Raw genomic sequence first — 26,064 nt, forward strand, 5'->3', positions numbered from 1 at the left:
GAATCCTTGGAGAAGGAGAAACTCCTACTTGCTGCTCCATGCGGAGAGGTGTGGAACGTTTTGCCAACGTGGGCTGCGTTCTTGCGTGGAGGCAAACGCGTTTGCGCTTTCGCACCTGAGGCCTAGCTGGCCTTCAGTGGCCTAGAGTTTAGGTTTTTGCAGTGGCGCAAGGGCTCGCGGCTAGCCGCGTAGCGTCCTGACCCGGCCTCACCATGTTGGTCCTGTTTGAAACGTCCGTTGGCTACGCCATCTTTAAGGTAGGTGAAATGGAGATGTTGAGCCTAAAAGCTTGTGTGGGACAAACAGGGAGCTGGATAAGACTTAAGGAGCGGTCGCACAGCTGAGCACATTTGAGTATCTTTCAAATCCCCGGGCTCTCATAGGATGTGAAAAGTCAAGAGCCGGGGTGGTCAGGTGAACACGTGGCTCAGCGGACTTTTGGGCAACCATCTCTGCTTTAGAAGATTTGCTCAGTTTAAAAAATGGGCAGCAGCCTTTTTTACAAGAGACAATAAGGCATTTATTTAATATTCATGGTGCTGGGTATAGAACCTACGGCCTTGGATATGTTAGGCCAGCACCCTCTCACAGAGCTACAACCCTTAATCCAAGGTCAGTTAATTTAATTTTTTTTAAATTTAAATTTTGGGCTTTTCACTGTAGCCTTGGCTGTCCTGGAATTCCCTCTGTAGACCAGGCTGGCCACGAACTCTTCAGGGATCACTCTGCCTTCCAAGTGCTGGGATAAAAGGCGTGCACCACCACCGCCCAGCTTTCTTTTCGAGGCAGGGTCTCTAGGGTCGGCTGGCCCGGAATAGTCTATTTATATTTAATTAGATTAAAGCCAGATCCCCAAGATTAGGATCCTTTCAGACATGATTGTAAGCTTTTGAGGACTGACTCGTGTGGTTTGTCTTATTAAAAGATTGCCGTGTGACGGTAACAGGATGAGGAAAGAAAGAAGTATCCTTGTGCTTTAAATTTATACAACATGAATGTTAGGTCGCAAACTTAGGCCAAATGGCTTGGGTGCCTATTAACATCAAAGCTGACTCTGGCCGCCAGTCCACTTGCTACAGAGTCATCCTGGCTTCACTGATTCCTATATGACCCAGCCATTTTGTCTACTCCCAGCTCTTGGTATTCTTGCTCGCCTGGTCCCTCTGTTTTCTTTCTAAAGTTATTTTTAGTTTATATGCCTTGGTGGTTTTGCCTGCTTGTATGTCTGTTTGAGGGTGTCAGATCTTGGAGTTGCAGACAGTTGTGAGCTGCCATGTGGGTGCTGGGATTTGAACCCCAGTCTCTAAAAGAGCAGTCAGCACCTTTTCCCACTGAGCCATCATCTCTCCAGCCCCTAAATAGGCAAAGTTTAAGAATTAGCTTACAAGTTTGTCTGTATGGAAATCGTTGAACACTGGGATCTTCCCATAATGGGATGCTATTGAGATGTGGGGAACATGAGGAAGAGAGGCCTCCTCACGTGGTAATCTGTCTGCTGAGCTCTGCAGCCCTCAGCAGCCCTTTCTGTTCAGAGGGCCTGGGTCAATTCCCAGCTCCTGCCTGGCAGGTCACAGCCCTCTGTGACTCCTTCCAGGGGATCCTGCTCGTTCTGGCGAGCGTGCACAAACATCTAGGCAAAACACCCATATACATAAGTTATAAAATAGAAAGGGATTAAAGCATAGAGATTACATTTAATTCTATATTAATACATGTATCTGAGAGAGTATCTCATGTATTCGATGCTGGCTCAAACTTCTGTGTTGTCAAGGGTAACCCAACCTTAAATTTATAATCCTCCAGCCTCTACCTCAACAGTGCTGGGGTCATAGGCATACTCCCACCTTTGGTGCTGGGGAGCCAACCAAGGACTTGCTGAGTAAGGCCTCTTAGTAACTGAGCTAACAATAGCGAACCCTTAACTGCAAAGTTCCATAATTGCAGTGCTTTCTTTTGTTTTTTGGTTTTTCGAGACAGAGTTTCTCTGTGTAGCCTTGGCTGTCCTAGACAAGCTTTGTAGACCAGGCTGGCCTTGAACTCACAGTGATCCTATTGCCTCTGCCTCCCCAGTGCTGGAATTAAAGGCATGTGACACCAAGCCTGGCTGCCGTGCTTTCTTTTCATGGGGAAAAATGCATATGGTATTATAACTGAGTAAGTGTTAATGTGTAACTGCTCGATGATAAGGCTTGATAATTGCCAGCTGTATTTGTCATAAAATTGTACACATAACTGTATACTGCATTGTGTCACAGTTAGCATGTTCTATTACAATGCCAATTAGATTAGCCTGTCATTAATTGTAAAACATCCCAATTTCAGGCGTGTTGGTATGGAGAGCATTGATCTGCCTTATCCTGTTCTTGGAGTTAATATATCATGCACATTATTGGTGTTGAAATGAAAATCTTTAATTTGCTCTTGATTTTATGCGAACTTATATAAAGTCTCAAATGTGTTATAGGTTGTAGCTTATTTGATAAAGAATGCTTGCCTAACATGCACAGAGCCCTGGATTGGACCTCACACAGTGCATAAACCAGGGTGGTAGCACATATCCTATAATCTAGCACTGGAGAGGTGAGATAAAGGTTTACTTTAGATTATGTATGTGTTCATATGAGTGCAGGTGCCTGATGAGCTAGGGGTACCCAATAATGCTGGAGTTGTGCGCTGTTGTGATCCACCCTATTTAGGTGCTGGCAGCCTAACTGGAGTCCTCTGGAAGAGTAGCACATACTCTGCCACTGAGCCATCCTCCCAGCTCCAAAGTATTTTATTTAATCAATTAACTCTACTTGTAGAAATCTGTCCTTAATGTGTATTAATACAAAAAGTGTGTTTAAGAGCTTAGAGGAGTGCCGGGCGTGGTGGCGCACGCCTGGGAGGCAGAGGCAGGTGGATTGCTGTGAGTTCCAGGCCAGCCTAGTCTACAAAGTGAGTCCAGGATAGTCAAGGCTACACAGAGAAACCCTGTCTCCAAAAAAAAAAAAAAAAAAGAGCTTAGAGGAAGGGCCAGGCTTGGTGGCACACATCTTTTGTCCCAGCACTCTGGAAGCAGAGGCATTCCATCTCTGTAAGTTTGAGGCCAGCCTGGCCTACAAAGTGATTCCAGAACAGCCAAGGCTACACAGAGAAACCCTTTCTCGGAAAACAAAAAGCAAGCCAGGCATGGTGGTTGCACGCCTTTAATCCCAGCATTTGGGAGGCAGAGGCAGGTGGATCTTTGTGAGTTCGAGGCCAGCCTGATACACAGAGAAACCCTGTCACAACAACCAAAAAAAGAAAGAAAGAAAAGAAAACAAAAACAAAAGAGCTTGGGGAACAATAGAATAAAATTTAAAAACCAGTAAGGACAGAAAAGATTATATATTCACACAAGTCTAGATTGGTAATAATACAGGAAAGGTTCTCAAAGACCGTAACTAGGTTTAATTTGAACTGTTATTCTGGCCATAACTTAACGCTGCTTAAAACTAGCTCAGTTCAGTGGAAGAAACACCTCTCTACCCATATTTTACGTGAGTAATTATAACTTGGAAGAATGCAGTTGTATATGTCTAAACTGATTGAAGAAAACTGGTTTATTGCAGGTTCTGAATGAGAAGAAACTTCAAGAGGTTGACAGTTTGTGGAAAGAATTTGAAACGCCAGAGAAAGCAAATAAAATGTAAGTAATCTTGACACTGAGAATTTAGGTGTTTACATTAGTTTGTGGGTGCCTCCCCATATGTATGTTATTTTCAGATTTTTGATTTTTTTGAAATCTATTATGAATAGTGTTAGTATGGGTTTAATTAGGCTGGGTTTTTTGGGGGGGTTTGGTTAAGATAGGGTATAAACTTTTGCTGTCCTGGAACTAGCACTGTAGATCAGGCTAGCCCTGAATTCACAGACCTTTGGAGTGCTGGGATTAAAGGTGGCAGTTAGGGCTGTTTTATTTGGAACACAGCCCATCACAGCTAATTTGTATTGTAGACCACAGTGGGCAGTACCCCACAGTTAATATTTTATGGGATATTTGAGGACACTACTGTGAATTAAGTAGAAACAGTTTTTCATTTTTGTTTTTCGAGACAGGGTCTCTCTGTGTAGCCTTGACTATCCTGGACTCACTTTGTAGGCCAGGCTGGCCTGGAGCTCACAGCGATCCGCCAGCCCCTGCCTCCCAAGTACTGGATTAAAGGTGTGTACCACCATAACCCGGCGTAAACTATTTTTTAAAAGTAGTAATTGTATAAAGCATGGGGGATTTTAGCTTTCTTGATTTTTTTTTTTGTTTTTCGAGACAGGGTTTCTCTGTGTAGCCCTGGCTGTCCTGGACTTACTTTGTAGATCAGGCTGGCCTCGAACTCAACAGAGATATACCTGTTTCTGCCTCCTGAGTGCTGGGTTTAAAGGTGTGTGCCACCATATCCGGCTGAGTTTTAGTTTTTGTGGGTTGATAATTCAAGGCTTTCTCACTTTATAGTGTAGTCATCCTCCATAACTTTTATTCCTACCTAGCCCTTAGGTATAATAAAATAACTAGGTTGTAAATCCTTGAAAAGTATTTCTTGTTTCCTCAAGGTCTTTCGACAAGACAAAAATACAACAATGGTAACTAAATGGGCTGTGGGGAGAGGTAGTAGGTTTTCCTCAAGGTAGAGTCAGGATTGGTATTTCACCATTTGCGAATTACCTTGTGAAATAGCCCACTGGATGAATGTAGTCCTGAGAAGAAACTCTAGGACCCCATTGGTTAATTATGGATTTGGAGGTGTCCTATCTATGGATGTCCATATTTGGTCATTCACCTGCTATTGTAATAAACAGAAAACAGTAAAGAATGGTTAACGAACAGAAAGGGCAAAATGAAATATAGTCATATTTTTTGTGGTGTTCCATATGTTTAAGTCTCTTGGTGATTTGGAGAGAGGTTTGTGATACACTGAGGAAAATCACACTTAAGAGGAATTGGCTTAATATGACCCCACTTATGTCTTTCTGTATCCTTGAACATTTAGACAACTTCTGCGAGGCAGATTCAGCTTCATACGTGCAGGAATGGGGTGAGAATAGGACAAAAAAGTATAAAACCAGTACTTTTTTCTTATTAGCTGTGTGTTTTAAGTGTGCTTTTGATGGACTATCAGGTCCACCTTCCTGGGTAATACTGGCTAATACTGGTGGGGTTTTTGTTGTTTATTATTATGTGTATGTATGTGTGTGCCTCCCTCTCTGACGAGGGCACCAGATCTCATAGATGGTTGTGAACCACCATGTGGTTACTGGGAATTGAACTCAGGACCTCTGGAGGAGCAGCCAGTGCTCTTAACCTCTGAGCCATCTCTTCAACCCTTTGTTTTGGTTACGGCTAATACTGGTTTTGTTTTTGTTATCATTGTTGTTTGGTTTTGTTTTTTGTGTTTTTGGAGATAGGGTTTCTCTGTCTAGCACTAATACTGTTTTAGAATTATAAAAGACTTAATTATTTTCCATTTTAAAGGAGAAAAACATATAAAGCATATAACTGCTTTCGTTGGCTAATCTTTATTCATTGTTGTCAATGATGTATTCCTTTTGGAACTGAATCCAAGTGATTTAACAAAAATTCGTCACTACCACTGAGACAACAATGAATTAACTAACACATTTCCTTATACAGAAAGCATTATCATGCATGTCAACTATGTAGGTGATAGCACAAAGCAAGTCTGACAATAAGCCCCCCCTCCCCCCCATGTTACTTGTACTTGGTGTGTGTTTGTCTAGGTGGAGTGGTGATGCTGAGGATAAAACGCTGGTCCTTGAATATACTAGGATGCTCTACCATTGAACTAAATTTCCAACTTTTTTGTTTAGTTTTCAAGACAGGTTTCTCCTTGTAGCCTTGGCTGTCCTGGAACTCAATCTGTAGACCAGGGTGGCCCTGAACTCAGAGATCCAACTGCCTCTGCCTCTTGAGTGCTTGTATTAAAGGTTTGCCGCCACTGCTGCCTAGCTAATTTCCAACCTTTAAAAAAAAAAAGTTTTATATTCATTGGTGTGTCAGATGCCCTGGACAGTTGTGAGTTGCCATGTGTGTGTGCTGGGAATTAATAGTCCTGGCTGCCTTGGAGCTTAGTTTGTAGACCAGGCTGGCCTTAAATTCAGAGACCCTCCTGCGTCTGTCTCCCAGATGCTGGGGTTAAAGGTCTGTGCAACTTTATCTTTTCTCTTTTTTGTTTGTTTGTTTTTTGCTTTTGGTTTTTTGAGGCAGGGTTTCTCTGTGTAGCCTTGGCTGTCATGGCCTTGAACTCACAGATCCGCCTGCCTTGTGCCTCCCAAATCGTGAGATTAAGGGTGTGTGCCACCACTGCCTGGCGCTTTTATTTATTTTTTTGTTTTGATTTGTATTTTTAAAAAAAAAATAGGGCTGGGCTGTGGTGGCTCCCGCCTTTAATCCCAGCACTTGGGAGGCAGAGGTAAGTAGATTACTGTGAGTTCGAGGCCAGCCTGGTCTACAAAGTGTCCAGGATAGCCAAGGCTACACAGAGAAACTCTGACTTGAAAATCCAAAAAAAAAAAGTTGAAACAAGGTTTAAGTACTTCTGGTCTTGAACTTGTTGTTTCTCTTGGGATGACCTCAGAGTAGCTGGAATTATAAAAGTGTCACTACATTTAACAAGTTTTACTGGTAGTGGTTGCTATAGAAACATCTGGCTTCTATTTTCTGGCTATTGAAGCTTCTGCAGAATTATTATGTTACAATAATGTATTTGTTCTCTTCCAATTCTAGAGTAAAGCTAAAACATTTTGAAAAATTTCAGGATACAGCGGAAGCATTAGCAGGTAAAGTAAAATAATTTAAAGTAAGAAAATTTTCTTCCTTCTTTTAAAATTAAAATTTAGTTTTTTTATTAAAAGGTTTTTATTAAAAGGTTGTTTTCTTCAGATGCCTGAGTTAATCTTACTCAATGTTGTCAATGATGCATCCTTAGTGGAACTGAGTTTAAGTGATCTAACCCATTCGTCACTACCACTGAGACAACATTGAGCCAGCTTTTTTCACCATAGGGCTGGTTTCCCCTGTGATGAGAGATGACAAGTGGCTAAGTTGATCTCCCTGTGGAAACAACAGCCCAATGCTGAAGCACAATTCAGTAAAAGCTGTTCTACAAGGGACCAAGGTAATGTGGTCACGCACCCAAAGCTCTAATGATTTTATTAGTTCATAGGTAAAGTTGAGGATGGCCACTTGAAGTAACTAGGGATAGTAAAGCTCTCCAGAGTGTACAAAAGCATATCAATACTAAAAACTGAAGGGAATAGAAGTAAAATATATATGTGCACACATAAAACACCAAAGGTCATGAGAGTTTATGTATGGGAACGTTGTTTAAGTTAAAAGAAGGATGATAGGGGAGCAAGCATGTTCATTGTCACTAATAATTAAATTACATGATGTAATTTAATAAGTTGATAGAAATAATAAGTTTTATATAATTTAATTAATAGAATTTAAGAACTAAGGACTATAAACATGGTTTAAAACTAGGTAAGAGCTGGGGGCTGGAGAGATGGCTCAGAGGTTAAGAGCACTGACTGCTTTTTCAAAGGTCATGAGTTCAATTCCCAGCAACTACATGGTGGCTCACAACCATCTATAACGAAATCTGGTACTCTCTTTTAGCCTGCAGGCAGAATGCTGTATACATAATAAATAAATAAATTTAAAAAAAGACTAAGCAAGAACTTTATAGTTCTAAACACATCTATAAATCACACATGGGGAAGAGATACTGTTTTTTGATGGGAAACTGAGATTCTGTCTAATTATTCTGGGCTATTAAAAGGTTCTCTATCCTTGTAGAAAGATGGGTTAAGTAAGGGAAGCCCAGCATTGAAGCTCTATAGACTTCGCATGGTGGCATATGCTTTGACTTCAGCACTGTAGAGATGAAGGCACCTGCGATATATAATGTGACTTTGTCTCAAAAAAAGGGGGGGGGCTTTATTTTTATTTATTTGTTTGTTTGTTTTTTGTTTTTTCGAGACAGGGTTTCTCTGTGTAGCCTTGGCTGTCCTGGACTCGCTTTGTAGACCAGGCTGGCCTCAAACTCACAGCGATCTGCGTGCCTCTGCCTCCCCAGTGCTGGGATTAAAGGCATGCGCCATCACGCCCAGCAAAAGGCTTTATTTTTAATGTTGTGTTGTTTATGTGGTTTTGTAATCTGCTACTCACAGGCCAGAGGCATTGGATCCCCTGTAGCTAGAGTTACAAGTGGTTGTGAACTGCCCAACCTAGGTGCTAGGAACCAAACTGAGGTGCTCTGTACAAATAGTACTTGCTCTTAAACCTTTTTTTCTTTTTAAGATTTATTGTGTGTGTGTGTGTGTGTGTGTGTGTGTGTGTGTGTGTGTGTGTGTGTGTGTGTGTATACACACACACACAATATATTGTATATTGTATATATATAGTTCTCTGCCTACATGTACACCCACAGGCCAGAAGAGGGCATTAGATCACAGTATGGATGGTTGTGAGCCACCATGTGGTTGCTGGGAATTGAACTCAGGACCTCTGGAAGAGCAGCCAGTGCTCTTAACCTCTGAGCCATCTCTCTAGCCTGCTTTTAAACTCTTAAATCCTTCTACCCACCCTCCACGTATCCTCTTTAAAAATTCTAGGGTTCTTTATCAACCTATCAGTAACCAGAGTCTTCTATATCTCTAAAGAACAACATAGTTATGCTACCGTTAATGTTTGTTTTTGTTTTACATTTTTGTTTATTTGTTGGACTACGGGTCACATTATTCAAGTGGAGATCAGATGACAACTTTGAAGAGTCAGGTCTCCCCTTCCATGTGATCCTGGGTATTGAACTCTAGTCACAAGCCCTGTTTGAGACAGGGGTTATCTTTGTGGCCCAGGCTGGCCTCAGATTTGGGATCCTACCGTCTAAGTCTCCTGAGTGTGCTAGGATGTGCCTCTTGGCATACTTTTTTGTTTTTCGAGACAGGGTTTCTTTCTCTGTATAACAGCCGTGGCTGTCCTGGACTCACTTTGTAGACCAGGCTGGCCCAGAATTCAGATCAACTGCCTCTGCCTCCTGAGTGCTGGGACTACAGGCGTGCCCTACTGTGCCCTGCCTACACTGTATTTTTAAGACCCATTCATCATAGTTAATGGAATTTTAGTGAGATCCCAAGGATTATGGTGTTCCTGTGCTTCAGCTTTAGGGAACATTATTTATATAGTGTGCAGCCTGCTTCTTCCTAAGTTGAGAAGCATTATAGCCATGATCCCAAATGTCCTCTGAATTCTGGTTTGTGTGTCTTTACTCTCTTGAAAGTTTCTCTTGTGTGGCCCTGGTTGTACTGGAACTCAACTCTGTAGCTCATGCTAGCCTGGAATTCAGAGGTCTTCCTGCCTCTGCTCCCCGGTACTAGGATTAAAGGTGTGGCCGAAAGCAAGTTTCTTTACTACTAATAGCTATTGATAGATCACAATCTCTGAAATGGTCTTATGCGCACTTATGTTATAACTGAGGGAAATTACTGAAAGTATGTCAGGAATGCCATCATAGAAACCTCTATAACCAATGTCTTAGGTTTTATGAAATGCATAATTTTTTTCTTGGCAAAAGAAGCTGCATATGGCTTCTTTCTTTTCATTTTTTAAATAATTTTTTAATATTTTAAGGATCTTGTTTATTGTATTTGAGTACTCTATTTGCATGTATACCTGCATACCAGAAGAGGGCATTATATCACATTACAGATGGTTGTGATCCACTATGTGGTGCTGGGAATTGAACTCAGGACCTCTGGAAGAGCAGGCAGTGCTGTTATCCACTGAGCCATCTCTCCAGCCCTGCATATTGTTTCTTATAAGGCAGTTTGAGATGTGTCTGTAGCTGAGATGACCTTGTAACTAAGGAAGACCTTGAATTTCTGCTCTTCTACCCAGGACTTGAAGCCTTTTGGGCAAACACTCCTCCAGTTAATAGTGTCCCATGTCGTGTGAAGCAGCTGATGTGGGAGCAGGTACACGTGCTGTGATACGAGTACGGAAATCAATTTTGTGAAGTCATTTCTCTCTGTTCACTTTATATGGATTTCAGGGGCCAGATTGAGTTACCCAGGGTGAATAATACCCATTTTACCTACTCAGCCATCTTCCTGGTTCTGTAAGGCAGTTGTGACATGACAGAACCAAAACCATAACAGAATACAATTAAAATTTTGTAACTTTAGAATCTGGTGGTGTTTGGTGTTAATATTTTGTTTTGGGAGTCTTATTTGTTGTGTTTGATAGAGGTATTTGTTCCTCTTAACATTTGATTTACCTGGGTGGAGTACAGTCATGTCAGAGGCAACTATTGAGCGGCAGTTCTCTTCATCACACAGGTCGTGGGGGGGGGGGTCAAACTTAAGGGCTTAGCTTTATGGCAGAAGCCTTGGACCATTCTGGTGTCTTGCTGGCTCTGTTTTTGTTTGAAGTTAGTTATAGGGGCTGGAGAGATGGCTCAGAGGTTAATAGCACTCACTGCTCTTCTGAGGTCCTGAGTTCAATTCCTTGCAACCACCTATAATGTGATCTGATGCCCACTTCTGTCCTGAAGGTGTATATTCAGACAGAGTACTGTATACATAATAAATAAATCTTTTTAAAAAATACTTACTATATTTGAATAGGTGTTTTGTCTTCAGGTACATCGCACACCAGAAGAGGACATTGGATCCCATGGGGCCATAATTTTAAATGTTTGTGAGATGCCATGTGCTGATGCTGGGAATTGATCCAGCCAAGGCTACACAGAGAAAGTTTATCTTGGGGGGAAAAGATACAAACTAGAGATGGGCTGGAGAGACGGGCTGTTCTTTCAGAGGACCCAGGTTCAAGTCCCAGCACTCACATGAAGCTTAGAGGTTGTTGTAATCCCAGTTGGAAGGGGTCTAATACAGGCCCCAACCTTGCAGACGGTGCACAAGTATACATGCAGGCAAAATAGACCCATACATAAAACAACATTTATGGTTGAACTAGAAACGTGTAATTAAATTTAAAGTGTTTTTTGTTTATGTGGCCTTTCACGTGTTAGCAAACACTCCATCCCCTGTCCAAAGACTAAAGGAAGGAGTCACTTTATTAAAGGTAGATATTAATGCTGGCTGTGTTAGAAGAGAGAATGAAGTAGTCAGGTATAATAGGACGTTCCTAATCCCAGCACCTAGAAGACTAAAGGCAGGAGGACCGCAGGTTTGAGGACGGCGGAGGCTATAGAGTGTGGAACTTAACCCTGTTTACTACTTTCTTTACTTATTTATTTGCTTGTTTATTGGTGGAATCTCACATCGTCATACCTTGGCTGGCCTTAATTCAGATCCTGCTGCTTTTTTCTGCCTCCCAAGTACTAGGATAAAAGTTGTGTGCCATCATACCTGGTATTTATGAGTGGGTTTTATAAACCATTTACATGGTCATTTTATTTAAAAAAGAAAAAACTAACCTTTGAGCCTTTTAAAGGGAAGCATCTTTTTTACTTTAAAATGTACATCAGAAGAGCTCTTTTAGTTAATTCTTATTTTTCTGTTTTCCTGAAAAGCATTCACAGCTCTGATGGAGGGGAAAATCAATAAGCAGCTGAAGAAAGTTCTGAAGAAAATAGTAAAAGAAGCCCATGAACCTCTGGCTGTAGCTGACGCTAAACTAGGAGGTGTCATAAAGGTAAATTCGGACTGAGGATGTGTCATGGAGGGCAAGTCAGGAGTCTTGATTGCTGTTAGAAGTACAAAGCCTGACCTTTGTAATAAACAGGTTGTCACGTGTTCTCAAAATTCCCAGCGCTCGGGAGGCAGAGGCAGGCGGATCGCTGTGAGTTCGAGGCCATCCAGGTCTACAAAGTGAGTCCAGGACAGCCAAGACTACACCCTGTCTCAAAAAATCAAAAAAGAAAGAACAAAGCAAAAAGATAATATAAGCTCTAATACACTTGTAATCAGTGTTCATACTGTACATTAATACTGTGCGTGGGTGGTATTTGAGGGACACACTCATAGGGAAAAGGTAAGATTTATTTATTATTTATTTATACAGCATTCTGCCCGCATGTGTGTTTGTACCAGATCTCTCATAGATGGTTGTGAGCCACCATGTGGTTGCTGGGAATTGAACTTAGGACCTTTGGAACAAGCCATCTCTCCAGCTCCTACTTTTGCAATTTCAAAGTTATATAAAAAGCTGGCGTTGTGGCTCACTGGTTAGCTATTAGTTTCCTTGTAGAGGACCCAGCTTCAGATCCCATCACCCACATACACAGCTCACAACTGCCCATCTGTCAGTCCTTCCAGGGGATCTGAAGGCACCTGCACTTATCTAGTGCACAAAACTCAAATAGATGCATAAACAAAATTTAAAAGTCTTAAAACCGGCAGTGGTTTGCTCAGTTTAACAAACAAGAAAAAGAAAATATGTTGCTTTATAGCTTTGAAATCATACAGCCTAGTTAGATGGGTGATTGCTTTTGTTGTCGTGGAAGTTATTGTTTCTTCATGTACTTGGAAGCTCTTTGGGGGGAGGGGTATTCAAGACAGGGTTTCTTTTTAGCCTTGGTTGACTTGGGATGGATGCGAAGAGCAGGCTGTCCTTGAACTCACAGAGATCTGCCTGCCTCCCGGAGTGCTGGGATTAAGGACATGCACCACTACACCCAGCCCTTTAAAGTTTTTATATTTGATTTCCATCAACATTTTAATAAACATACTGTGTGCAACTAAGACTATATATATCCTTAGACCAATACTGTTTGATAATATTAGAAATTACTTGAGATTCCAGTGTGGTAGTCCATGCCTATCATTACAGGAGGCTGAGGCTGGATTGTCACTGTGGGTTTGATGCCAGCCTGTGCTACATTAGTGAAGTCTTAAGAGTATGCTATCTGAAGACCCACACAGATGGATTTTCTTTTTTCTTTCTTTTTTGGGGGGGATGTGTGGCTTTACGATACAGGGTTTCTCTGTGTAGCTTTGGCTGTCCTGGACTCACTTTGTAGACCTGTTGGACCTCGATCTACCTGCTTCTACTTGTCAGAGCACTGGGATTACTGGTCTGGTTTGCATCACTACACCTGGCTTACAAAGATGGATTTTCTGTTTTTTGTTTTTTTTTTTCTTTTTTTCTTTTTTTTTTTTTTTTTTTGTTTTTCGAGACAGGGTTTCTCTGTGTAGCCTTGGCCATCCTGGACTCACTTTGTAGACCAGGCTGGCCTCGAACTCACAGCGATCCGCCTGCCTCTGCCTCCCGAGTGCTGGGATTAAAGGCGTGCACCACCACGCCCGGCTACAAAGATGGATTTTCAACAAATCCCCCCCCCCCCTTTTTTTTTTTTTTTTTTTTTTTTGGTTTTGGTTTTGGTTTGTTTGGTTGTTTTGGTTTTTGGAGACAGGGTCTCTGTGTAGCCTTGGCTGTCCTAGACTTGCTTTGTAGACCAGACTGGCCTCTAACTCACAGAGATCTGCCTGCCTCTGGCCCCCCCACCCTTCCCCTAGTGCTGGAATGAAAGTTGTGCACCACCACCACCTGGCTCCAAATCTTTTATTTTAATGTAAATGTTCTTATAGGAAAAATTAAATCTCAGCTGTATCCATAGTCCTGTTGTTAATGAACTTATGAGAGGAATCCGATCGCAAATGGATGGCTTGATTCCTGGGGTAGAACCACGTGAGATGGCAGCGATGTGTCTGGGATTGGCCCACAGGTAACTACAGAAAAACAGAAGTATGCTTACCTTTTGGTTTTTCCCCATTCGTTTTTCAAGACAGGGTTTCCCTGTGTAGCCTTGGCTGTCCTGGACTCACTTTGTAGACCAGGCTGGCCTCGAACTCATAGCAACCCACCTGCGTCTGCTTCCCGAGTGCTGGGATTAAAGGCGTGCGCCACCACTGCCAGGCCAAAGTATGCTTACTTTTACACACACATTTACATACTTGCAGAGAGTAGAAATAATAGAAATACTGACCATAGTACAGATCTATTCATCCTCAGCTAGGTAGCATGCCCATATGAACCCTTCTAAGTAGATACAAAGATCGATATAAACAGATGTAAAGCATCTTACTAAAACATCACTAGCCAGCCATATCATTACAAACCTGATTTTGTGCAGCATATTCATACATAGCAGATTTTCCCCCACTTAAAACAAAGTAGGTAGAAATAGAGATATAGAACTAGAGAGACCCTTTAAAGATTAATTTAGTAAGCTGAGCTTGTGACATGGCTATAATCCTAATGCTTGAGGCTATGGCTGAGGCCTAAGCCATACAGTGACCCTCCATCTTGAAAGAACGAGGAATTTCAAAGGTTAGTTCTGTTTGTCAGGTATTTGTCAATACCCCAGAACCTACATGAAAATCCTGGCCATGTTGGCACTTAAGATTCCCAGGAGGGCCGGGCAGTGGTGGCGCCCACCTATAATCCTAGCACTTGGGAGGCAGAGGCAGACGGGTCTTTGTGAGTTCGAGGCCAGCCTGGTCTACAAAATGAGTTCAGGACAGCCAAGGCTACACAGAGAAACCCTATCTAAAAAAAAAAAAAAAAAAAAAAAGATTCCCAGGAGGTAGGGAGAGACAGGTATGTTCCTGGAGCTCAGTTGTGAGCCAGCCCAACCTGCTCTTAGTTCCCATGCACATGAACACACTATCAGGGAGAAGGTGAAAGTGGGGAGCGGTAAGGGACTTTAAATGTTTGTATCTGACTATTTACTTTCTCTTCATCTCCCAGCCTGTCTCGATACAGATTGAAATTCAGTGCTGATAAAGTAGACACAATGATTGTTCAGGCAATTTGTAAGTACATGATAGTATCTGATCTGCTTAGTTTTGTTTTTCCCAACTGTTGTTACTATTTCTGTCTGTTGAGAATGAAAGATGAACTAGAACTTCAGTGGGAGGAATATTGGGAAAGCAGAGTATTTGACTTTTTTTTAAGGAAAGCAAAACAAAAACACTCATTGGGTGCCTAGAATAGATACACATAGGGAGTTAGTTTATCGTTGCTATCTATATTATGTGGCTTTGAGCATTCCACTGCATTTGTGTGCGGGTCAAAGGCCCGCCTCCGGGGATCTTGCTCTCCCCTTCTGCCATGTGTGTCTTGGAGACTGGATTCAGGTGGTCAAGCTGGCAGCAAGTTACTTCACCCACTGGGCCATTATGGGTTTTTTGTTTGCTTGCTTAATGATGGAGTCTCACTATGTAGCCATGGCTTGCCTGGAACTCCAACATCCACTTCTCGAATGCTTGCATTAAAGGTGTGTGCCAGCACACATGGTTCCAGAGCTTGCTTTTTAAAGGGTATGAGATTTTCAGTTTGGGGGACAATGGAACTATTCTGAAAATAAGGTATTAAAGATTGTATGGCAGAAATGTACTTAATGCAACTAAATTTCTTGAAAATGCTTTAAGGTAATTTGTTACGTGTGTGCTAACTACTTACTATCAGTTTCTTATTAGTTCTGTTTTTATTTCATTTTGCAGCCTTGCTAGATGATTTGGATAAAGAACTAAACAACTACATTATGCGGTGTAGGGAGTGGTATGGCTGGCACTTCCCTGAGTTAGGGAAAATTATTTCAGATAATTTGACTTACTGCAAGTGTTTACAGAAAGTTGGTGAGTCAATTGTTTATAAAATTGAAAGAAATGAATTTGATATAACTCAGTAGAGTTTATAACTGTTCTATATCTGTTGTTTTGAAACAAGCTGGACGTTCAACTTTGTTGTTTTGTTTGATCTTTGGTTGGTTTTTGAGACAGGGTCTCTCTGTCCAGCCCTGGCTGTCCTGGAACTCAGTCTGAACACCAAGCTGGCCCAAAACTCAGACCTGTCTGCCTCTGCCTTCCAAGTGCTGGGGTTAAAGGCATGCGCCTGGCCATAGTGTTGTGTTTTTTGTTGTTGTTGTTTTGTTTTTTTATTTATTTATTGTATATGAACGCTCTGTCAGCATGAACTCCTGTATGTCAGAAGAGGACACCAGATTTCCTTATAGATGGTTGTGAGCCACCATATGGGTGATGGGAATTGAACTCAAGACCTCTGGAAGAGCAGACAGTGCTCTTAACCTCTGAGCCATCTCTCCAGCCCCGTAGTGTTAAGTCTTAAGTGATCTCAAGATGTATTATTAACTCTGGTTGTGAGGTCCAGCAAAAGTTCCAGTTAGACCATAAAAGATAGAGGCAGACTGTTCTCTTGAGTTCAAGGCTAGCATGGTCTACAGAGCTAGTGCCAGGCCAGACAGGACTACACAAATAAACTCCCTGTCTTGGATGGAAGGATAGTTTCAGAATATTGTATCCTCACATGAGATTACCCTTACCCCTTTTCTCATTTGTCACCTTTTCAGAAATATATTTATAAGATGCTTTGTCTTTTATCAAAATAATTTTTTGGAGAAAGTTTATTTTTAAATTAAGCTTTACATAAGGAAAGAAACCAGGCCACACTTTTTCAGTTGTATACCTGCTCCTTTCTTTGAGTTATTTCTGCTTTTTGGGGAGGGGAGGCAAGTTTTATAATGGAGAATGATTCTACACCTCTTCTACAAACATTTCATAGGTGACAGGAGGAACTACGCCTCTGCCACTCTTTCTGAATTGCTGTCAGAGGAAGTAGAAGCAGAAGTGAAAGCAGCTGCAGAGATATCTATGGGGACAGAGGTTTCTGAAGAAGATATTTGCAACATTCTCCATCTGTGTACCCAGGTACAGAACAGCACAGCCTGTAGTTGAGGTCCTTTTGGTCTGTGATGATGTGCAGATGGCAATGATGATTTTTGTATTTGTTCACCTGACAGTACATGAAGGTGTTCAGTCACTACCTCATCTGATGCCATCTTTTTGTGCTTATTTAGGTAGGGGTGGTGAGAGAGATGGTACGTGGTGTAGTTTAGATTAGGGCATTGCTTTTGTTTGATGAGCTTTTGGCTTTATGTGACAAGGTCTGTCTACATAGCTCAACATGTCCTAGAATGCAATATGTAGACTAAGCTAGATTGGAACTCACCGCTCCCAAATGCTGTCACTGAAAGTGTGTCACCACCACTCAGCCTGAGCATTCTATTCTGAGCAGTGACTTGTTCTCGTTCATTAAGGCTACAAGCATGTTTGGGTTGAATTCCGTAATTCTGAGATTTTTGCAGTCCTCAGTCCCTGAGTGCTGAGGTTATAAGGATGTCCTAACATGCCTAGCTTTCTTTTTATTTTTAGAGGTGATTATTATGAAGTCTTAGGCTGGTCTCCGGTTCCCATGCTCACGTAATCTTGCCCCAGCCTGGTAGTATTGAAAACTGTCAGTGACCTGTGAAGTTTTTTAAAATGAATTGATTATGTACTCTTCATAACATTTGTGACTTCCTCATTTTATTCCTTATTTTAGGTGATTGAAATTTCTGAATATAGAACTCAGCTGTATGAATATCTACAAAATCGAATGATGGCCATTGCACCTAATGTTACAGTTATGGTTGGAGAGTTAGTTGGAGCCCGGCTTATTGCTCATGCAGGTGACAGTTCTAATGTGATTTGTAAACATGAGTGTAACACTACAGACTAAGGACCATGTGTTCAGTGATGATTTCTGATTCTTTGCCTGATTTCTTTTTGAATAATGAGGGCATCTTCAGTCACTACCTCTTCTGAGACACTGGTCCTTTGTCAAGAGGATAAAGTTAGCTCACATCATATTTAAGTCATAAGTTAGTCCTCAGCATCAAAAGGGAAAGTTCATTAGACCAAGTTTTGAATGAATTTTTAAAATTACAGTATTAACTGGATACACTGCTATGCTTCACAGAAGATCTCTTGTTAAAGCTGAAGAATTCTTTCAGCAGTATCAGAGAAAACTCCGTTCAAGTCTCCTATGCTGTAAAGTCAGGATACTGTGGGCTGTTTTCATTTTCTTCATCTGGTTTTCATTGGTAGATAACCTGAAAAACAGTGAAAATGCCTAGACTAGCTTATTGAGTTTGTACCATTAGTGTATTATGTATTTCTAACAATATTACATCTAGATATGTTTTCTCATTCGCCTCTACATCAGGGGTGAAAAACAGTGCCGGCTAGTTACTATTGATGTGGCCTAATGTGTCTATAGCAATAGCGCACTTGATTTTCAGAGTCTTAGAAGATGGAGCAAATTGCTAATGTCTGTGTTGTGTCGCTCTTGTGAGCATGCTGATTAATGTATACTTCCAACTCCCCAGTTGCTCACTTTCCTTGCACTAGGAATAACAAGGAGTGTCAGGGCTTTCGGGGGATTCAGCACACTAGAACAGAGTCCTGAGCATACCTAGAAGCATGTTTTTTAAAGTCTTTTTCCCCCTCCTTTTTAAAGGTTCTCTTTTGAATTTGGCCAAGCATGCAGCTTCTACAGTTCAGATTCTTGGAGCAGAAAAGGCGCTTTTCAGGGCGCTCAAGTCTAGACGAGACACACCTAAGTACGGGCTCATTTACCATGCTTCTCTCGTGGGCCAGACCAGCCCCAAACACAAAGGGAAGGTGAGCTGCAGTTTTCCCACCTTTTGTTTTTTAACCCTTCAAGATGTTTTACTTTATATGTGTTTGCCTGTATACACGTATCCTCGTATCTGAAGGCTAGAAGAGTGCGTCAGATCCCTTGGAACTGGAGGTTTTGGTGGTTGTGAGCTGTCATGTCTATGGTGAACTGTATATCCAGTTGGTAAAACCAACAGATGGTATTAATATCTGAGCCATCTTTCCAGCCCCTAGCTTACTTTCTTTTTTCTTCTTTTTTTCTACTCATTTTCCCCTACTGAAATTGGTTTCTTTTAGTTTACTAGCATATTTAATTCGTCCTGTGTTTGGCAAGAAAACCAGTCTACTGACTTTTACATATATTAGGTATAGCATATACAATATATTGAGCATTTTCTTTTAAAAAGAAAACAACAGATTTGTATGACTATTTTACACATTTCTGTGTTTCTGTAGATACCTAATTGAATAGGATTAAGCTGAAATTTTATGACATTCATAACCACCAATAGGAATAAAGTCGTAAATACACAACTGAAATCGGTTTGAAGAGCTCACAAATATTTACAGTGGTTAAACTTATCCTTTTCCCCCATCTGAGATTGACTTTAAGGCATCACACATGCTGGGTACCAGCTATACCACCCAGCTGCGTTCCCAATCCTGAAGAAACTGTCTTTTAAGTGTGTGTGTGCATGTGCCCACAGAGATCAGAGGACAGCTCACAGGAATCGGTTCTTTCCTTCCCTCATGTGGGTCCTGGGAATTGAACTGGGGTCATAAAGCTTGGTGTTGAGTGGAAGGAAGAAAGGGGTAGAAAGACTTAAACTAGAGCTCACAATCATAGGCATAGATTAAGCTATGGTGATTGACTTATCATTTTCTCCTGAGCAAACCATTGGGAGGATCTTACCTATCCTTGGACAGGACCATTCTGCCTTTGGTTTATGTTTTCTTATTAGATCTCTCGGATGCTGGCAGCCAAAACTGTTTTGGCTATCCGATATGATGCTTTTGGTGAAGATTCCAGTTCTGCAATGGGAGTTGAGAACAGAGCCAAATTAGAGGCCAGATTGAGAATTTTGGAGGACAGAGGGGTAAGGGCCATACCATATCTGTGGCAGATGCTAATTTGTCAAAAAATTTAATGTTTTATAAATATTTCATGAGCACAAAATTGCCTTTTAGCACTAAATTTTTTTATATTTCTTAGTGAAAATGTGATGTTAAATGTGTTTGCCATTAAGACCTGCTTACTCAGATTAGTGAAAAAAATTATAAGCTGCCACATGCTAGATGATGTGTTATAGATTTTAACTTAATTTAACTTTAATTTTCATTTTTCTTCTTAGATAAGAAAAATAAGTGGAACAGGAAAGGCATTAGCAAAAGCAGAAAAGTATGAACACAAAAGGTAAAGTATTTGAAGGGTGAGAAGTTGCTTTTGTTTAAATGTTTTCATAGCCTGTTTTTTGTTTGTTTTTAATTGTAATTGTAAACGTAGGCTAGAAGTGTGGATTGCCCTGTTTGAAAATTGGCAAGGGGCTGGAGAAATGTATCAACAATTAAGAACATTTGTTAAGGTCATTTGCAGACGACCCAAATTTTGTTCCCAGTACCATATGGTGGCTGACAACCAGGCACACTTGTATACATAGATACATAGATATACATACATATAAGCAAAACACTCAAATCATTTCCCCCCTTTTTAATGATGAGGGAGTTGGAACAATGGCTCAGTAGTTCAGAGCACTTACTACTCTTGCAGAGGACCTGGGTTTGATTCCAAGCACCCACATGGTAGCTCTTATATAAATATCAAAACACTGACACAGGAAAACAATGAGTCTTTTTTTTTTTTATAATGAAAAAACTTCATACATTTAGGCTGTCTATTTTGAGAAATGCATGCAGTTGTAGAATTGCTAAGTCAAGCTGACAAGATTTTTTTTGTGTGTGAGTCAACAATACTTAAATCTTGTGTTATTGGGAATATCTTGATTATAGTCACCACCATGCTGTCTATATATACATTTTAATATAATTTTTCCTTGCTATTTAGTTTTCCACATTCACTTTTTTTTAAATCATTGACAAGTTTTATTTTGTTTTTTGCATGTATTTGTGTGTGTTGGGTGTGTTTACGTGGGCAAGCTGCAGCACTCCCATGGAGGTCAAGAGGACAGTTTTTATAAGTTGGTTCTTCCTCTGAGTGGTCTCTGGGGATTGAAATGAGGTTGTCAGGCTTGACATCTGATGTTTTTACTCCTCGAGTTCTTGGATTTAATTCAGTTACTTCACTTCCTCCTCTGTAGTGTGCCATTCATCTAAAAGCTATTAAGAGATACTAGAATGGCTGGGCATGGTGGCGCACGCCTTTAATCCCAGCACTCAGGAAGGAGAGGCAGGAGGATCGCTGTGAGTTTGAGGCCAGCCTGGTCTACAAAGCGAGTCTAGGACAGCCAAGGCTACACAGAGAAACCCTGTCTCAAAAACAAACAAACAAAAAATGTATCTAGAATGAAACCTTTCTAAAAAACATTGACTGGCTTTAAAAATAATAGTCCCTAGTGATAAAGAGTTTGAGACCATACTTGCATGTAGAGGGATGTTGTGGTTATCATTTGAGCTAACGCGGGATATTTGAGTTGCAATAACTGAATGGGATTTGTATATCTTTTATAATAAATAATATATAATAAATAATCAAGGTCCTTTAGTGAACCACTTGGGAAATGGAGTCAGTATGACTAGAAATGTATAATGTTCATACTTGCCTTAGCAAGTTGGAGGCCAGTGTGAGCTAAACAGGACCCTTTCTTTTAAAAAGCAAAAAATGACATACTGCTTTCCTCTTAGCTGGCCTGGAATTCAAAACTACATTACAATCTCATTTTCTGGGCTTTAGGCTTATGCTACCATCCTGTAATCACAGGGTGTAAGTGGACAGAGCAGTATTTAATTACATCAATTATAAGCATATAGAGCCCATATGTAGTTGATTTGCTTGGCTCTTTTATTATTAAATGGTAGACACCTTCAGCTTATAAGGTTAAGCAACCATCCATCTATAGCTCTGCTGGACAGAACATTTCTCCCTCTGTTTCAGATTCCTGTACCTGAATGTGCATCAGTGATAAGATTTAATTTCTTTTATAGAGGATTTGTGTGTCACTTACCACTTACTGGCTTGTGTGAAGATTTGTCGTGAGATGTGTAACTAAACATTTACTCAGGGCAGTTTTAGTTTCTAGTTAGTTGGAAAGTAGTTTTACTTGATCACTTTCCTTTGAATGCTGCTGTTTTTCTATGTAATAGTAAGTGCCTAGTTTGCTAAACCCGGATTTATTTGGCTTACTTCTTAGAGTGTCATTGACCTATCTAAATGTCCCCAAAGCTACTAAATTGAAACAGCATTATGTGCTTTTGTATTGTCCAACAGCATTTGCCTTTTTCTTCAATTATTTCAGTTACAGGTATTTGTAAAGATTTCCCACAATTTACTTGATTTTTTCAGTGAAGTGAAGACTTATGATCCCTCTGGTGACTCCACACTTCCAACTTGTTCTAAAAAACGCAAAATAGAAGAGGTAGATAAAGAGGATGAAATTACTGAAAAGAAAGCAAAAAAATCCAAGATTAAAATTAAAGGTTAGTTTGAATTTGAAAACAAGCGAGACCATTGCATTTTTGTTACTTTGTTGGGGATGGGGGAGCCTGGCACAGTACACACATGAAGGTCAGAGGGCATGTGTGACTGGGTCCAGGAAATCAGCAGACTCAGGCCCACGGGATTCCATGCAACTGCCTTTACCTGATGAACCATCTTCTGGCCCCAGTTTTCAGTTTGATTTTTTTTTTTTGAAGAAGAATACACTCATTTATCTTGATCATTTAAAAAAAAAAACCTGTAGATTGCTTAAGTATTGGAGAACGGCCTACATTGCATTCATTGAAAACAGGTGGTGTTACAATATGTTGTTTTGTTCTTTGGGAAATTAGGGTATTGTTAAATTAGAGTTTACAAGATAATATGTCTTTAAATATGTAGAATTCAGTATTTTACTAAATGGACAATAACTTTAGAATGGATGGTGAACTACTTCTAGAGTTAGGTGGCTTTTAACTTAGTTACTAGAAGGTTTGGATTGTGATTAAGAAAGGCAGAGGCAGGTGGATCTCTGTGAGCCTGGTCTACAGAGTGAGTCCAGGATAGCCAGGGCTACACAGAGAAACCCTGTCTTGGAAAAGAAAGGGGAGGAGGGCTGTAGGTTTGATGCAGCAGTGGTTTTCTTCCTTTTCTGGTTCATAGACTAGAAGAATATCATATTGCAGCCTGCTGTTCATGATCAGAGTATCTCAAAGACAGTTACCAGTGGAGATAATAAACCATCCCTCATTTATTGTACCCGATAGTGAGTGCCTGCTAGTCTGGTCAGAGAAAAACTTGATCCCATGATGAGTTTCTAATGCCGTTGTTATCGAAGGTTTATTAACAGAAGTGGGCTCCTTGGTAGAGAACCTATCACGAAATTATTTAAAGCTTACATTTCTCTTTTGATTCTATTTATTATTAAAAATAGAGTGCTCTGCCCGCATGTACACCTGCAGGCCAGAAGGAGAGCATCAGATCACATAATAGATGGTTGTGAGTCACCATGTGGTTGCTGGGAATTGAACTCAGAACCTTGGAAGAGCAGTCAGTGCTCTTAACCTCTGAGCCATTTCTCCAGCCCCAGAGTGGTGTTCTTGATTAACAATTTCAGCTGAATGTCGGCCTATTGGCTCTCTTGTGCACCTGCCCGTCATCTACTCAAATACATGCTTCACCAAATTCTTGCATACTCTTGGCTTGGTACCACTTTCCCTCCATTGAGCCTTGTGTTGAGACTCCTCTTTGATACTTCGTTTTTATCCTTAGTATTATCATCTTTTGCCCAGTATATTTATTTCCTGTCTCTTCCATCTCTCACTGACAGTGCATAAGGATAGTGTCCCTGTGGGTGCTGTGGCTGTGCACATGTACTCTAAGAGCCTGGAGATGAACATTAGATGTGTTCTACCCCAGTTTTGTTTTGAGACAGTGTCTCACTGAACTTAGAACTCTGTGATTGGGTTTATTGACCAGCAAGTTACAGGAACAGTTTCTGCCTTCCCCAGCTATGGGGCTACAGGCTTGCAACACTATGCCTGACTTCTTACTTGTGCTGAGGAGCCAAGCTTAGGTCCTTACACTGTACAGTAGGCACTTTACCTATAGAGCCATTTCTCTATCTTCAGGGTCAAAACTGTAAATCCAATGAAACCTTGTTAAGTAGGTGAAGAAATTCCCACCTCTTGACTTTCCGTGGCCTATGTAGCTTATTGACTCTGTTTTCATGGTGGACTTGTATTATTATGTAACAGCTGATCATGGAAAAATTGCTCCTCATCTTGGTCTAGATTACTTTCAGGCGATAGCGTTAGACAAGGAGGGAGAGCCCTTACAAAATGCTCATAATGATAAGCTGCAGAGTTGACTGTAATGACAAAAACATTTTAGTGTTTTGAAGGAAGTACGTCTAATACGATTAATTCTTATGCCAGCTGAAGTAGAGGAGGAGGTGGAGGAGGCAGAGGAGGAGGAAGAACAGGTAGTAGAAGAGGAGCCATGTGTAAAGAAGAAAAAGAAGAAGGACAAGAAGAAACACATTAAGGAGGAGCCACTCTCTGAGGAGGAGCCATGCGCCAGCACAGCAATTCCTGTATGTTTGGTTGTTTGCTTGGGCTTTGTGCTTGGTTTTGTTTTGTTTTTTTCTTTCTTTCTTTTTTCATTCTTTTTTTCCCCCCAAGATTTATTTATTTATTATGTATATAGTATTCTGCCCACAAGCCAGAAGAGGGCACCAGATCTCATTATAGATGACTATGAGCCACCATGTGGTTGCTGGGGATTGAACTCAGGACCTTTGGAAGGAAGGGCCATCTCTCCAGCCCCTGGTTGTTGTTTCTTATCTTTTGAGTTTATTATAAGCAGGACATTTAAAACAAACTTTAAACTTAGATGTTAATAATAAATACTGCATTCTTGGTCCAAAATGGCCGGGTGTTTCAGAGGAAGAATGTAATAGAAAAATAAAACTCCCTAATGGTATTTTTGTTACAGAGGCCACTTCTCAATTTTAGTTATTTACTACGAAAAGAGTTGAGTGTAAGGGAGGGAGGAGTGTGGTTTGGTTTTGTTTGCTTACTGTACTAAGGATTGAACCTAAGGCTTTATGCATGCAAGGTAAGTCTTGTTACTCCACCACTGCCCAGCTCACAGGTTATTGCAGTCTTAGGTTTTAGAACAAATTTTGTTTTCTAAGAGTAGATTTTGCACATTTTAGGAAAGGTTGACTTCTATAAGATTGCCACTATTTCGAAAGCATTCTTGTTGGTTACTTTCAGAGTCCAGAGAAAAAGAAGAAAAAGAAAAAAAAGAAAGACGCTGACAACTAATGGAAAGGAACTGTAACTCTGTCACCTGGTCGCATCATGCTTAAGATTCAGTTGGGAGCATATCAGACGCTCTACAGAACAATCAAGGAGGTTGAATCCACAGTGATTATCTAGCTTTTCAAACCTTTTTTGTGTCTTGACATCAATTGTTAACCTTAGAGTCTTTGATACACAAATAAAAATATTTTCTTTGTATTATAAGGCAGTTCTGTGATCTCTTTATATTTTAAGTAGAGAATCTTTAGCCGTTTCTATGTTTGGCTTAGATTTTGATCATTATTGTTGAAAAGTGAATTGCCAATGATTGCGAATTGGAAATAGCTTTTTTGGAAGGTGTGAAAGGAAGAAAATGGTGTACTTTTGATGTATGGCTTTTGAAACTAAGTCTCATTGCCTATACTCATTGTGTGGCCAAGAATGACTTTGAACTTCTGATGCTCCTGTCTCTTCCTCCGAAGTGCTACGATTATAGACGTGTGGCAGTGGTTTTATGAGCTGCTGGAGATCCACAGCTTTATTCGGGCTTGCCAAGCACTACCTACTGAGCTACATTCCCTGGTCCCAGTGATTTATTCTTAAAGGCTGTGATGAAATGGGATTGAACACAGAGGCTCACATCTGAACTGCAGCTTCAGTTCCCTGCCTGGGGAAGTGTCTGTGTGTCTGTGTTTTTCTTGTATACATGTGCATGCCTTATGCCTCTGGGGGCCAAAAGAGTCCCTTGGATCCCCTGGAGCTACAATTATGGATGGTTGAGAGCCAGCGTGTGACCCAATGTCCACTCTAAGATCAATCAGCCCCTGCCCATGTTTAAGCTAAAATGACTTTCTCTAAAGGGAAAATAAGACAACTGGTAATTTACGTAAGCTATCTGATAGAAATGTTGGCTTTTCTTAGCTATTTTGACTCAAAGTTTCAGGGGATTTTGTCATGACTATTGGTCATTGTTTTGGGTTTGCTTGTTTGTTTTCCTCAGACAGGATCTTACTGTGTAGTCTGGCCGCCTTGGAACTAAGAGATCCACCTCTCAAATGCTGGGATTAATGATGTGCTGCCACC

General features: G+C 40.8%; 1 protein-coding gene and 4 non-coding genes across 6 annotated transcripts; all 5 read left to right on the forward strand.

Annotated features, from left to right (window-relative positions):
• Nucleotides 1-25,068, forward strand: Nop58 (NOP58 ribonucleoprotein). 2 transcript variants are annotated; one of them, XM_051153871.1, is made up of 15 exons: nucleotides 1-257; nucleotides 3,594-3,670; nucleotides 6,761-6,813; nucleotides 11,574-11,695; nucleotides 13,591-13,727; nucleotides 14,753-14,817; nucleotides 15,508-15,642; nucleotides 16,586-16,731; nucleotides 17,405-17,531; nucleotides 18,362-18,525; nucleotides 19,485-19,619; nucleotides 19,875-19,936; nucleotides 22,043-22,176; nucleotides 24,112-24,269; nucleotides 24,955-25,068. In XM_051153871.1, the coding sequence occupies exons 1-15, from the start codon at nucleotides 213-215 to the stop codon at nucleotides 25,003-25,005; spliced, it is 1,611 nt and encodes a 536-aa protein (XP_051009828.1). In that variant the 5' UTR covers nucleotides 1-212; the 3' UTR covers nucleotides 25,006-25,068. The 2 variants fall into 2 exon arrangements, with proteins under 2 accessions (XP_051009828.1, XP_051009829.1); XM_051153872.1 differs by lacking the exons at nucleotides 1-257; nucleotides 3,594-3,670; nucleotides 6,761-6,813 and adding an exon at nucleotides 6,859-7,151.
• LOC127196734 (small nucleolar RNA SNORD70) lies at nucleotides 5,536-5,622 on the forward strand. The gene has a single exon (XR_007831509.1). It is a non-coding gene; the product is annotated as a small nucleolar RNA SNORD70 (small nucleolar RNA).
• LOC127196735 (small nucleolar RNA SNORD70) lies at nucleotides 6,935-7,019 on the forward strand. Its single transcript, XR_007831510.1, has one exon. It is a non-coding gene; the product is annotated as a small nucleolar RNA SNORD70 (small nucleolar RNA).
• Nucleotides 16,785-16,864, forward strand: LOC127196737 (small nucleolar RNA SNORD11B). Its single transcript, XR_007831512.1, has one exon. It is a non-coding gene; the product is annotated as a small nucleolar RNA SNORD11B (small nucleolar RNA).
• Nucleotides 17,589-17,672, forward strand: LOC127196736 (small nucleolar RNA SNORD11). The gene has a single exon (XR_007831511.1). It is a non-coding gene; the product is annotated as a small nucleolar RNA SNORD11 (small nucleolar RNA).
• Nucleotides 25,069-26,064: the final 996 nt, after the last annotated feature.

The sequence above is a fragment of the Acomys russatus genome, chromosome 12 (genome assembly GCF_903995435.1).
Source record: "Acomys russatus chromosome 12, mAcoRus1.1, whole genome shotgun sequence".
Lineage (NCBI taxonomy): Eukaryota > Metazoa > Chordata > Mammalia > Rodentia > Muridae > Acomys > Acomys russatus.